We start from the raw sequence: 15253 nt of genomic DNA, 5'->3' as shown, positions 1-15253 counted from the left end.
ATCTCTGTTTATCTGCTGACAGCCTCTCACCCTCAACCAGAGCTACAGACAGTACCCTCTGTCTCAACATGGCAGCAGCTACACACTGATTACTGCAGGATACAGAAACTGTAGACTGATCACACAGGAAGGTTAGGGTGAGGAGGTGATGGGTGAGGAGGTGATGAGTGAGGAGGTGATGGGCTGGTTGCCTTGAAACAATACAAAAACAAAAAGGCAACAAAGGCCTCCCATCCTGCAACCTGCAGAACACTTTGTGTGATCGGGGCCTTAGTGTGCTCACCATATTTCAGATCCAGACGTTCAGGAGGTTTACACTGTGAGCTGAATTATCCACAGAGGTCTCCTCCTCTCCAGAACAACCAGACCAGCTGATTTAAACCGGTAAAAACACTGAATAAAACAGTTTAAATTTTTAAAAAAAACTGTATTTTCTGTTCCTGCTCGTCACAGAGGGGCTTCTAATAACAGTGGCGTGGCTGACGTGAACACATGAATGTCTCTATCTAGAGTCAGTGTTTGGTTTGTCCGTTCTGGGCTACTGTAGAAACATGGTGGTGCAACATGGTGATCTGTGTAGACGAGGACCTGCTCCCTGTGTAGATATAAACAGCTCATTCTGAGGGAACAACGACACACTGATTATATTCTATATGAAATGTCTGCCTGTATATCTGTGTGAATCTGACACACTGGAGCTGTAAGTTGATTCAGTTTTATCTCTCAGCACCAGTTGTGATGTGTAATACATAACAGGTACATTGTTGAAGAACACTGTCTCCTGTAAATAGATGGCGAAGGCACAGAGAGCTCGCCATGACTCACGGGCATCTTTAAAGCTGTTTTTGAACAGTGTGTTGTACAACACTTCCTCTGAGGGAACCAGGGAAGTTGCAGCTGTTTGATTTATATCAAAGAAACGTCTGTATTGGAAGAATATTTTCACTCATTCATTATTTATTTACCCACCAGCAGCGATTCAGCCGTCAGATTCCTCACTGTTAACTGTTTTCAAAGGCACCAGGTGGAGCTGCACCTGAGGACCTGAGGACCTGAGGACCTGAGGACCTGAGGCTTGTTCTCACTGAGGCTGTAATTTTAGGACCAGCAGAACACATCCTTTTAAAACACACAATATAATAATAAATAATAATAATAATACATTTTATTTATAATGCCCTTTTCATCAAAAGATCTCAAAGTGCTACAGATTAAAAACAAAGAAAGATAAAAATAAATAAATAAAGGAATGGAAGGGAATAAAAACAAGATGAGCAGTTTTAAACAAAAACATCTAAGGGGGACCAAAAGCTTTGCTAAAAAGAAATGTCTTAAGAATATTCTGTCTTATCACAGGACACTGAAGTAAACGCCTCTTTAAGATCACGTCCCTGTCATGCTGAGCATTTATTTAATTTTATGTGCCCAAAACAATAGAACAAAAATCAGTTTCTTTGTGTTCTGATATTCAGAGTTCCCACAGTCATGGAAAACCTGGAAAAGTGTTGGAAAGATTAGGCCTGGAAAAGTCATGGAATTAGTAAATATCATTGAAAGTTTTGGAAAAGTCATGGAATATATTTGTTTTCTTTAGTTGTCGATGTGACGCAGCTCTGACGTGTTGATGTGTGACAAGCTTTGGTTTACCATCATGTAGTTTCTTCATTTCCTCCTCACGTTCCATCCCTCCATACATGTCTGCAATTCTGAAATTATTATTGAATATCAGATCAGAAATCAGAAATACTGTATTGATCCCAGAGATTGGAAACTGTCATACAGTCGCTCTGATGTGAAGAATAGAGAATTATAAGACGTAAGAATAAGAGTATGAAATAGAAGTATGTGAATATAAATAAATAAAATAGAAATGAAAATAAAATGTGCATCATGCTACAGTGTTTAACTCCAGTACTTCAGATATTAAAATATTAAAGATAAAATATATGTCATCACTGTGCCGAGGCTGTAAGTGTAAATATTTAACTACAATAACAAAACAGAGTTTGAGTCTGATATGTTTGATAAATGCCGGACAAAAGTTTTGAAATATTGTTCATGAAAATGTGCGTGAACCCTGAATATTAAAATCCACTCATGATTTCTTCCTGTAAAATAAAATAAGACGTGCGCTTACATGAGCTGGTACCAACCAGTTTCAACCAATGAAATCGTGACGTCCACCCGTCACTGAATCTGCAGCTGCACAGAGCTGAGACTAAGTTAGCCAGTTAGCAACAGCATGCTGCGTTTGTGTGCCTTGGTTTCCCCCAAATTATGGTGGTTACTGACCTGCAGGATAGACTTTATTCACTGTGAGGAATTTCCTAACTGCCAGCCTCCCTTCACACAAAACAGTAATGAAAATAGAATTAAAGTATATTTTAAGAAAAATAAATAAATAAATAAGCAAACAGGGACAGATGTGCAGTAGGGCGCTGCTTTTACAGTCACATCTCTCTCCTCTCCTGTCCCTGTTACACTGTCGGGGCCTCACTGTTGTGAACCTGATTTTATTCAATCAATCAATCAATCAATCAATTTTATTTATAAAGCCCAATATCACAAATCACAATTTGCCTCACAGGGCTTTACAGCATACGACATCCCTCTGTCCTTATGACCCTCACAGCTGATCAGGAAAAACTCCCCAAAAAAACCCTTTAATGGGGAAAAAAAAAACGGTAGAAAGCTCAGGAAGAGCAACTGAGGAGGGATCCCTCTTCCAGGACGGACAGACGTGCAATAGATGTCGTACAGAACAGATCAGCATAATAAATTAACAGTAATATTATCTAGTAGGCTACATTAAGTTTATTTTGTATTTGTAATATTTATAATTTGTATAATAAAAGAATTGATACTTGGCACTGTGGGACGATACGACACTGCTACACAAAAATATCGTGAAACTATGCTATCCAATAATAAGAACCGTGTGCAGACAGCTCATACGTGATTAATTTCCCACAGAGTCCCTTTAACATAACTAACATTACAATGCTCATGGCAACAGTTAGCGTTCATAAGCATTAGCCTAATGCTAACATTGACATTCAAACATTTAAGTGGGCTACAGATTAGCCTGACCAGGTTATGTGATCATAAGAATGAGTTCAGGGAACAACACAGCTAATCCTGATGAACCGCCCCAAAACAAACTTTATGTTTTTGTCTCACGAGTTTACAAACCTAAGAGCGGCCACATCGTCTCCTAACATTGTTCCAGTGATGATGTTTCCTGGTGTGACATGCTCAGCTCAGCCTCCCCGCGCTGTGAGTTTGGCTGCAGACTTTTATTCTTGATCCAAAACAAGACTTTGACTGTCAGGACTGATGATGTTTGATGCACCTGATGAAAGGTTGTTGTTGTTTGTGTTTGTTCTGTGGTTATATTCAGTCTGGCTGAAGTCAATTTGTCTTCTGTCTCTTACTCCAATTAAAATGTCAATAAATTGATCGCAGGAAGTGATTGTTTGATTACAGCCTGCTCGTCAACGTTCACTTTAACGAGCTTGTTTTCACCGTGCCGTCTCTTTTCATACTCGGAATAATCCATCTTTTTATTTTGGAGCTCTCTGATGATGTTTTGATGTCTCACGTCCTTTCCCATTTCTTCACCTCTCTGACAGCCCACACCTCATTTTCCCCTCTGTTTTGTCTTTCAGGTTCTGGCGGGGATGAATGTGCACCCGGCTGAGTTTGACGGCCTGAAGCAGGAGTACAGCGTCAAAGGCTACCCGACCTTCTGCTACTTTGAGTGAGTGGAGTCCTCTCATCCATCTCACTTAAGGCTCAGCCCTCACTTCCAAGGCTCCCAACATCAGAGTGGGGCCACTTCAAACACACGGTGCAGTCCAGGCCTCTTAAACACCAGCAGATGCCATGGTGGCAGACTCACACCTCACTACGGTGTCCCTGGAGGTTCAGAAGTTGCTTCTACCAGGTGTAAAGGAGAACGTTTCTGAGAGTCTTTGGCGTCCTCTGGTATTCCCTTTGAAAAAGTAAACTCACAGAAGGTGTTGATGCAGCTGGCTGCAGCTGTACGGTCAGCTGGGATGTTGAGGTGAAATCATCAGCTGATGAATGGATTAGTTTGTAGACAAAGAAACTGTTTAACTGGTTTCAACAGTTTTCAACAGTTGAACTGAATCATTGTTGAAGTGAAGCTGAAGTTTCTTTGTCTTACGTGAACATAAACAGACTGTCTGAAGGCTCTGCAGGATTGGTTGAACAAAATCAGCAACTTGAACCTGCTGGTTTGAATTTATTGCAGTGTTTGCGTGGTATTCAGATATTGCAGTACTGCGTGTTAACTTTTGACTAAAAGCTGCTGGGTTAAAACAACCCCAGGGGCCGTGTTGGTCTGTGGTGCGGCTGTGACAACTGGAAATGATCCAGGAAGTCGTTTTGAGGTTGGTTAATTTTCTGATGAGTCAGGATTTAGAAAGTTATGTCATGTCGTGATGTGTCTCCCAGCATCAGTAATGTTTGCTTGCTTGTATCTGATTGGCTGAGGCAGTTGGTTGCCACATGATGAGACATTCAGTTGTGCCAAAACTTTAGTAAAGTTGAGCGTCCTCGCTGGGCCATCCTGAGGCCTGTGCTTCAGGAGCCACGCTGTGCCAGTGCAGCTGCCCCATTGAAAAGACTGGAGGGCTGTGTTTGTTCAAGCGGCTCTGCTGCCGGCCCAAAGACCTGAAACCAGCCAGCTTCTTAATTATTGATGTGCCAGACGGAGTAAAAGGCTTTAAATATATTGTACCAAAGTTTCTTTATCTTCAGCAACACCTTCAGGCGGCGTGTGACGTTGATTCAGCGCTCGAAATCTGTGTCGGTGACCTGATGGTTTCACTCTACTGTTGAGCTCCAGTGTTTTTAACAGACCCAAATATACATAAAATCAAAGTGTGCAGGCAGTGACACAGCGGGGGCTGAGAGTGTGACTGATAGTGTTTGTTAAAGCAGACCCCCCAGCCAGAGCATCCTCATATTTACAGTGTTGTTAACAGTGTGCTGCTGCTGCTGCTCCTGCTGCTGCTGCTCTGTTCTCCTGCTCCTGCTCCAGCTTTATCATCCCCATTTCCACATTAAACACTCTCTCATTCCAGTCTGGCCTTTTAATTAGACCGGGACTGATTAAGTGCCTCTGTGGTTCATCAGTGTGTGTGTGTGTGTGTGTTTGCCCTATTCCTGCACATGTGCACTTATTTCTTGTGTGTGTGTGTGTGTGTGTGTGTGTGTGTGTGTGTGTGTGTGTGCAGGTACACGCCCGTGCACTGGTGTGCAGCTGAGCTGGAGCTCCGGTTAGCTGGGAGCGCATTAGTGTCAGCGCGGGGCAAGCTAACGACCCAGCGATCCCATTGGCTCCAGTAATGAGCCCCTCACTGATAAACAGCAGCTAATCACTGCAGAGTAAATCGGCATCAACGCGGCTGGAGTTATCTCGCCGCTGCACCCGCTGTAAGACCAAGTGTTGAAGGTCTTTTACCTTTTCAATCCTGCTGATTAAGAAAGCTGACTACCCAGCACAGCAGCACACCTCAACTTCTATCAATTAGACCATAAAAGTGAAAGTGTTTGAGCTTCTTCGTCCTTGCCGTGTCCTCTGACAGAGACAAACACAGCAGGCTGTGCAGCATACGACTTTAATTTGACATTTCCTTAACTTGATTTTTACAAGCTTTCAGTGTGTGTTACAGCAGCAGAGATAAAGCAAGCCAAATACAGAGTCGGCCATAAATCTCTCTGATTGAATTCAAAGCAGCGGCTCTCTGCCACCGTACTCACTTCACTTTTAAAATGCAAGTTCTAAGCTCCAAATCCAGCGTGTGTAATGGTGTATCACCTTTAATAGTGTCCGCTCTGGATGTGGGGAGCTGCACCCGCGGCTGTCACCACCCTCTCACTGCCCACAGACACTTGCTATTGACACTGATTTCTCAGTTCCAGTTTCCAGGCTTCATTTAGTCACAGCCAACAGCAGAGTAGATAAAAAATCTGCTTAAGTTTTGAATCTGTGCAGCTGAGCAGGTGCTTCGGGCTCATCTCAAATGCATTACGACGGCTCACTGACATTTCTTACAGTATATGCACTTTTAAGTGAACACAGAAAATACAAGACGAAGGAGAGGGTGTCAATCATCACTCAACTTTCCCTCTAAACCTTTTGTCAGCTCCTTTTGGCTCTGAGCTCTTCTGTTTCTGAAGCTTTGACCCAGCTCTGCTTTAAAACTGGGTGTTGTTGTGTTTCCTGTGATGGTGTGCAGGATCCTGTGTCTCTGTCCGTCACACACCACCTGCAGGACTTTGTCTCTTTAGTGTCAGTTCTGCAGGAACAGGGTTTGTCCTGGCTCAGGATGAGGTGGAGGTGGTACTGTGCATGTGTACTGAGCCGTCAGCTGGCTGAAGGAAACTCTTTTTGCAAGCAACATATTTCCGGAGTTATTAATTATGAAGACTCTGTGGCCACATTGTTACATCGATGAGTCTATAATGTGAATTCCTGGATATCAAATATTCATATGCAGTTTCCTGTGGTCCCAGTAGAATTCATTCATTCATGCAACCTTTATTCTAACTCCTAAATACACTGCAGTAGAGCCCTCATTTACAGTGTAGCCACGTAAAACAAGATAAAAGCACTTGGACTACATTTGAGTCCGAGAACACGACCATGAAAACTCAATATCCCTTAAAACACTTTGATTCTGCTGGTAAAATATAATTTACACAGATGTAGCTCTCCCCCTGTTTGTGAAGCATTTAAGAAATAATCTAAAAAACAATTGTATTTTAAGTCATCCCCTCTCAAACACGTTTACTCACACTTTTATAAGTGATTTATCTTGATCATTTTACTTTCTGATTTAAATTATGAATGAATGAATACTTTATTTGTCAGAATCACTTCTGAAAATTTTCTTGCGTCCAAGACACTTGTTTCTCGTGACAGAAAACAACATAATATAACAGACAACCAGACAAAATGTCACATCAGACAAAGCATAACAAAATATGACATGAGACAACCATCAGACATGTGACGTGCTATATGTAACCTCATCAAAGTGGCTGCAGTGCCTCCAGGTCCCTACCCTAGCGGCTATTAAATGCCCCCCTGCCCTGACAAACCCGACTGATTCAACATTTTAACAGATTGAGGAATAAAGGAGTTCCTCAGTCTATTTGATCTAGCTATAGGGACTCTATATCTCCTGTTGGATGGCAGCAACTGGTATTCTTCAAATAAAACATGTGTCGGGTCGGACAAAATATTGTCTGCCAGGGACAGCATTCGTCTATTATATGCAGCTCTAAAAACTGGCTCAAGTGTTTGGCCTACAATCTTTGAGCAGATACGTAGCTGTCTCCCCAGTCGAGCTTTAAGTTGCACTGAGAGACAACTATACCATGCACTGACTCCATACTGCATAACACTGAGAACAATAGATTGAAAGAACAATAACAGAATAGGCTTACTAGTACCAAAAGATCTTAGTCTCCTAAGGAAATAAATACGTTGCTGTATTTTGCTACAGATATAATCGATGTGTACGCTCCATGATAGAGCAGCGTCCACATGGATGCCTAAGTATTTGTAGGAAACAACTTGTTCGATATTTGTGTTATTGATAGTGACAGGTGTAGAATATGAGTTCTCTGGAAGACCAAAAATGACTTCTTTTGTCTTCTTTGCATTGATAATACGTCCAGTTATTAAGTTAGCTATTATGTGGTGGTCATCCTCTCACGTGTGTCATAACAATAAAGTTTTACAGATGTCAGTTTGAACATTTGTATTCTAGAAAGTTGATTTAAAAATGTCCTTCTTTACATTTTAGTGGTGTAAACGTAGTCGCAGTGCAGGACGATCATTGAGGAACATGTAGAGGCTCGTGGAGCAATTTCAAGTTCATGTATGACATCCAGTATCATAAATCACAATTTGCCTCAGAGGCTTTACAGCGTACGACATCCCTCTGTCCTTTGGTCCCTCACAGGGAAAACCGCAAAAAAACCCTTTACCGGGGAAAAAGTGTCAGAAAGCTCAGGAAGAGCAACTGAGGAGGGATCCCTCTGTCAGCGTGAGCAGCGTTCACAAACACACAGTCAGACTGCTGTTAGTAGCTGCAGTTATAACCTTCAGCTGCTGATATAAAACTATATTATTACACTAAACCGAAAGGGAAAATGAGTTTGGTTTCTGTAGTAATTTTTTTTTTTTCTTCTGTGGTGACGAAGACGTTACCAGCAGAAACACGTTGGTGCAGTGGAGCTAACCCCGCCTCACTGCGCTCCAAACCAGACAGCTCTTCTCTTCCTGTTTAGCAGCACCTGTCCAGGTGTGCTGAGCTGAACACGACACAGCACCATCACATAAAGTCGCAACTGCAGTTACAGATGACAGAAATCCATCAGGTGCAACGCTTGTTAGAAAATTGTAGTTTCTGATGAAGACACTGGTCAGAGTTTGGTGAGACTTCATGCGATGGAGGTGGCTGCCTGGTGATGCTCAGTGCTGGAGGAGCCGTGAGGAGGTGGAGAGGAGTCACACCTCACAGCTTTATGAATGAGATGAGTTTGGTCCTTTGCATCAAGAATGAAAAACTGTCAGCTGACTCTGGGTCAGATTCTTAAACCCGCTTGTTCATGTTTTTATCAGATGAAACCCAATCTAATGCCGGCATTAAGGCTTCATGTTTTCAGTGGACATCTCGTTCTCGTGAACACAATATCTCAAGAACACTTCAAGGGAATGTCTTCAAATATGACACAGATGTTCACTTGGACTGAAATAAACATGTGTTGTCAGTTAAAGTATAAGTGAAGTAAGGTTTCACTAAATGTGTTGTTTGTATCAGAGGACAGATTTTATATTAACTGTGGTTTGTAAACTCTTTGAACAGGACGAAGACGTGATGGTGACCATCACTAACAGGTGGTTTGTTCCTCTGCCTCCTTGTCTTTCAGGAAGGGGAAGTTCCTGCACCACTATGAGAACTACGGAGCCACAGCCAAGGACATCGCAGACTGGATGAAGAAGTGAGTATGGTCTTCATCACTTCACCCACTGAAGACACACTCAGACCCGTTACTTCCAGATGTTTGTGTCCACAGCTGTTTCACTGCAGCTGATAAAAAGAATGAAGCTCCTGCACTACATTCAGCCTTCAGTCCCCACAAACAAACTGCTTCACCTTCTCCTTGTACCGTGGTCTTCATCACACCTGCTCTTCTCACCCTGCCTCACCTCGTCACGTTGTCGTCAATCTACACCTGCTCTGATCTTGTCTCCTTTTTCTTTCTCACCTGGCCTCACGCTCTCTGCTTGTAACCCCGTGTCTCCACCGCGCTCTCCCTCCACGCCTCAGCTCCTCCTGTTTGTCATGTGTGTCGAGGCCAGGCTGTGACGTCCTGACCGTCCACAGGCTGCAGCCACAGGGCACAGAGCAGCTTCACGGCTGTCGCAGGAAACGGAGCGAGACAGGCGGAGGATGTATTCAGGCTACCTTCTCTTCAGCCCAGAGCCATAACAGCTCTGAGCTTTAATGCTCTGATTATTCAGAGAGCTGCAGTATCGTTTAGTTTCCAGGCTCCCAATCAGGCCATCAAGTGGACAGAACGGTTTCCATTAGTGGGCCTGATATATTGATTATACTCAGCTTGTTCCACACAGGATGTATAAAATGACTCTATTGTAAACATCAAGTCTAAATTGTCACGTCATTTTTCTTTTGAAGCCACCAGCTGAGACTCGTTTTGAGGTTTAGCTTCTCTCGCTCTCTCACTTCCCCGCTCATTCAGACCGCTCTCCCCTGGGCGATAGTGTGTGAGCAGGCGAGGTGTGTGTTTTTGTACCTGCAGGGCTCCAGACTGCGAACATTTAGTTCCATGTTACGACCATATAGCACCACTGTGACATGCTGATAATGTTGATATATGAAGTGGAGAGCTGTTAACCTGTTTCCTGCTCACAGTGAATAAATCCTCATGTTTAAAAGCGTCGCTGTGAAGGTTTAACCTCCTGCTAACAGCTAACTGTTGACCTGAAGCTTCGAGCTAGCAGCAAAAACTTCAACACTTCCTGTCTGAGACAAAGTGGGTGCTTCAAAATAAAAGCACCAGTGGTTCCACTTTGATTTATTTCTTTGTAACACAACTTCATTTAACTTTTTAATAATAGCGCTGGAGCTGGGTTCAAACAATCGATTCATCGGATGCACATGTAAACAGTCCCCATTCTAGAATAAACGCTACCGTATGGAAACCATGCGGCCGGTTGGAGCTCAAATTGAATGGGAAACAAAGTCCAGTGTTCACTTAGCTGGGCGTAACTTAGCTGGGCGATGTCCGTGGATAGCTGCCTCCGTGAGAAGAGAACAGAAGGAAGGGAGGGGGGTATCACTGTCCGAGGGCTGCCGTAGAATGGCAACCAGGATGTCAGCCGACCAACACTCGCTACCCGCTCCCTGGTTGCGGCGATTTGCGATGCTGGCCAGCTAGGAATGAACTAGCAGCCAGTACAGTACAGTCCTCTCTGGTCTAGCTAACATTTAGCCGTGTTACTTACTGATCCATTAGAAAGAAAGCTAGCTGGACATGGGTTTTGAAGCCTCTTTGGTCACGGAGCTCCCTCCATCTCTTGAACGCCTGACTGAGGTTTACTCTTGTTTTTCCTCTTCTTTTATCACTCTCCTTTTTGCTCTTCTTTGCCTCCTCACACAGAGGAGCTCCTTTTCTTTTGCTAGGCCGTTTTTCACTTGTCTCCAAACTTTGTCCGTCTGCCATTGTGCTCCTGACTCAACTATCTCATGCCCAACTCCTCATAAGGACCAGCTCCAGTCCCTGATTGGCTGACTGACCAGTTTCACAATACATGACGCGTTTCCTGCCATAAAGCAGATTTTTTTCCGCGAAATTTCACCCTCGGTGGCAGAAGCTTATTGCAAAGATTGCAAAGTCACTAAGTAACCTATGTAAACACTGATAGTCTGATTTTACTGTGGACACTACCCTGTGCAACCCACATTATTTTCATCATGATATATTTAGGAAAAGATGCTGTCTGTTGCCTCTTTAAATGGAGGTATTACCCTGAGTGTAATTGCTCCTCATATTTTAGTAATATGGTTAAACTTACACATAAATAAGCTCCATGTGGTGAAAAGGTGAACCCTCCACACATCTGCAGTTTGTCCTGTCAGAGTCTTTTTTCTATTGATGAGGAAAAGCTGAAAAGAGTTTTGCAGTGAAGGTGTCAGAAGGTTTTTCAGGATAATTTGCTGCGTTCATTTTCTGAGACTTTGTGTCCGTTGTCTCAGATATTTTATCTCTCAGCGGGTTATCTCTCCTACGGTGCCTCCCAAGTTCTGATGAAGTCTCAGCTGTCTCAGTTTTTATCCTTCCCCTTTCAGTTTCACTCGTTCACCCTTTTCTACGTATTGAATCATTACCCTTCGCTGTCTGCGCTGTCAGGAAGTCCTACACCAAAGCATAAAGTTGTTCACTTCAGTTACACAGTTGTAGTGTTTTTGAAAAGATACGCAGCCTCATGTGGCCTCAGCCCGTTGGCTCAGGACGGAGTGTTCGATGATGAGGAGAGATTGTGGAAGAGGAATGTGTGTGTGTGTGTGTGTGTGTGTGTGTGTGTCTTTTTAAATGACTTGATTTCACTTGTTTATATCTGTGTCCACTCGTTCTTGGCATTGCAGCACTGTGCTCTGTCATTAGGGCGGGGCTGCATCAGTCCAGATGTGTGCGCGTGTGTGTGTGTGTGTGTGTGTGTGTGTGTGTGTGTGACATATTGGCTGGAGAGCGTGCTACAGCTGTGTCTGATTTTCCCTTCATACAGATTACACGCCAGCTGGAACGTGTCTGCTTTGTTAAAACGTCCCTCACCTTCGCTGCCCTTGCTGTCTCTCCTTCCTGTTTCAGCCCTCAGCCCCCCCAGCCGAAGACCCCCGAGGTGCCGTGGTCGGAATCGGACTCCTCGGTCTTCCACCTGACCGATGAGTCTTTTGACAGCTTCCTGGAGGAACATCCTGCCGCCCTGGTCATGTTCTACGCCCCCTGTGAGTAAGACAGCACGCTGAAAAAGTGCAGCACTGCAACCGCTGATTAGTTTTATAGTCAATCAATGATTTAATGTATACTGTGTCATAAATTAGTAAAATAATTATCATCACAAGTACCCAGAGAGGATGTCTTTAAAGTGGAAATAGACAACTTTAAACCCTTCCCGAGTGTTTTCAAGTGATATTATTTTGGTTCCGCTGTCGCAAAGACGACCAGATCACTTTCCTGTTTCCTCAGAGCCGAACAGATACCACAGTTTCTCTGCTTCTGCCACCACTTTCCATTTCCACCACTGGGTATAGTAACTGTAAAGATCTTACATCAGACCGGAGGAACTTTTTCATTGGTCTAAGAATCCCTTGTTTATTGCGTCTGCATCACAAGAACTACAAACCATCAAAGTTCTTAGAGCGCTGTTTTTAAAAGTCCTATTTAGGGTTAGCTTCTCTCTCAGCGCAAGAGGAACCTTGGTCCAAAAATGCCTGTTAGTCCTTGGGAACTGGTGACAACCACTGGTTCCAACCAAGGTGTGCAGAAGAGCATCTCTGAAGCAACAACACCTTGTCCAACCTTGAAGCAGATGGGCTACAGCAGCAGAAGACCACACCAGGTGCCACTCCTGTCAGCTAACAACAGGAAACTGAGGCTACAATTCACACGGGTTTTCTCACCAAAACTGGACAATAGAAGATTGGAAAAACCACATTCAGATGGAAGCATGGATCCATCCTGCCTTGTATCAACGCTTCAGGCTGCTGCTGGTGGTGTAATGGTGTGGGGGAGATTTTCTTAGTACCAACTGAGCATGGTTTAAACACCACAGCCTACCTGAGTATTGTTGCTGAGCGTGTCCATCCCTTTATGACCACAGTGTACCCATCTTCTGATGGCTACTTCCAGCAGGATGTTTCAGCACCTTGTTGAATCTGGTCAGTGAGTGTATGTTGGAATAAACTACAGTGCATGTGTTCATCATGATGAAGAAAGATGTCACCCAGAACAGCAGCAGTGTGATGTGTGAGTTCTTTGGCACAGATGAAACTTATTAGAGGGATTATAGTTTTGGTCTTCTCATGGACACACGTATTGACAGTTAAACCAAAGAGTAGAAGCAGGTTTGTCCTTTAACAACCTTCTTTCCTCCATCAGCATATGGAGAATCTTCAGCAGAGAGAAAGTAGTTTCAATTGTAAAACATGTGCAGCAGCGTGTCAGAGGAGCCTCACATTCCTTCCTGCTGTGTAAAACATTGTCGTGCACATCCTCTCGGGCAGAACTCTTATTTAGTCACACAAATAACATCACTGTGTCACTGTCATGCTCGGCATTAACAGGCAGAGACTTGAAATGAAAAACAAACTCAGCTGGCTGCAGCAACGTTAGCTTTGTGTCCCACACGATCACACACAAGGCTCATCCTCGCAGCAGAACACTTCAGCGTTGCCATATGGTTCACATAAGCCCGCTTGTCATTTTTATTCACGCACCATCCTGCCGTTGTTACGCACAACTTTGTAAACATGCCAGACTTTGTGAGTGGGTTAGGTTTTTCTTTTCCACTTCCAGATTGCTTTGCTTTGGTCCAGCCGTCCTGCGTGTGAGGGAGCTGTCCAGAGGAGATTTAGCGTGTTGATAAATGCGACCCTTCGCTGTAAAACATGCAAATATATTCACCCTATTTAGAAACACATTCAGAGCAACAGCTGCACCACACCATCTAAACGTGTTGCAGCCTATTTTAGGACCTTTATTTTTCTCCTCTACAGCTGACTCTTCCTCTGACTCCATCACCTCCACCTTCAGCTCACCTCCTCATCCTCTCTACCTGCCCAGCCCCCCCTCCTCTCGGTGCTCGTCTCCGTCTGTAAAAAGACATGAATAAATAAGAGCTTTCACCGTAATGATGAGTCGTTGTTTTCAAAGTTTCATCACACATTGTGCAGCAGAGTTTTCGTAGCTTCCAGGTTGCCAGGAGCTCTGCTCTCCACCCAGAGGGCAAACGCACTCTCCAGCTGTTGAAGTGATAAAAGACACGCTTAACTCTGCAGAGGGACCTGCTGCATCCACCGCCTCATTATTCATCGCCTCAAACTCCAAAATATTTCCCCCTAATATCTAAACTCACTTCTGCCAGTTGGCAAAAAAAGAAAATGTCCTGACGCTGGAATTCAGTAAATATGATCGGCCAGAGAGACAGAGCCAAGTGACATAATTTCATTTATCAGGTCAGTCTGTGAGGAATGTGAAAACAACTATGATGCAAGATGCTCAGAGTCGGAGACACTGAGGAGCTGCTCAGACCAGCTGTTTGTTCCTCACTGCATTTGTTCCACATGTTAAGTACAAACATACATGTGAATCTGAACTTTGAGTTGTTTAAATTCACATTTGAAGAAGCCGGGCTGCCTGTGTTGAAGTCACAGGGATGAAGCTTGATTAAACTGATACAGATCTTCTCACCTTCAGTAAAATATTTTCCAAAATGTCTCATCTCAGGTGTGATGGTCACCAGTGTCATCCCTACTTTAAGTCATGAAGTTGATCAGGTGTGTTTATTCTTTAGCTGAGTGCACAGTAGCTGAGCTCTGATGGCTGCAGAACATGAAATGCATTAAAGGGTACGTTTGGTATTTTTCAACCTGGACCCTGTTTTTCATGTTTTTGTGTCTAAGTGACTGATGGAGTCAACAGTTGTTGAAGTTGGTCCAGCATTTAGTGAGACAGGCTGCTGTCAGCAAACAGTTTGTGAATGTAAAGCCGAAAACACGCTGGTGCCGGTGCGTCATGTGGCAATGCGGCACGTGTCAAGTGCACACACTGGACACGTCGCTCTGCAGCTCGTCAACAGATGAGTTATTACTACTGTTATTATTACTACTGACAGACCTGTTCTTCCTCCACCACTGGAGCTCCAGCTCCAGCTGGTCGAGGACATCTAACTGGTCTACTGTCCTTGTCCCAGTATACAAGCACGGGAGGGGGATCCATTTATTGAGCCAAGTATGTGCGACTCCTCTACGATAGGTGGAGATATGCCCCCTTTCAGCTTGTTAGTATTGGACCTTTTTCCTGTTGACCTATTACGTCACAGACCAAACAATGGACAAACAAGTTAGCTACGGTTAGCTAGCAGCTAACTGCTACCATGGTGGACAACTTTACAGCTCTGTACATT

At 43.8% G+C, this 15253-nt stretch overlaps 1 protein-coding gene across 1 annotated transcript in view; it reads left to right on the top strand.

Moving 5' to 3' along the window:
• pdia5 (protein disulfide isomerase family A, member 5) overlaps positions 1 to 15253 on the top strand; it is a 93834-nt gene that overhangs the window by 47281 nt on the left and 31300 nt on the right. The window contains exons 9-11 of the mRNA XM_050049452.1: positions 3669 to 3760; positions 8974 to 9045; positions 11938 to 12074. Of these exons, the coding sequence (XP_049905409.1) occupies positions 3669 to 3760; positions 8974 to 9045; positions 11938 to 12074 (301 nt within the window). The remainder of the gene's footprint in view (positions 1 to 3668; positions 3761 to 8973; positions 9046 to 11937; positions 12075 to 15253) is intronic.

Source organism: Epinephelus moara, chromosome 7 (genome assembly GCF_006386435.1).
Source record: "Epinephelus moara isolate mb chromosome 7, YSFRI_EMoa_1.0, whole genome shotgun sequence".
NCBI classification, from domain to species: domain Eukaryota; kingdom Metazoa; phylum Chordata; class Actinopteri; order Perciformes; family Serranidae; genus Epinephelus; species Epinephelus moara.
The sequence above is the reverse complement of the archived record's forward strand: the minus strand, read 5'-3'. Positions and strand labels throughout refer to the sequence as shown.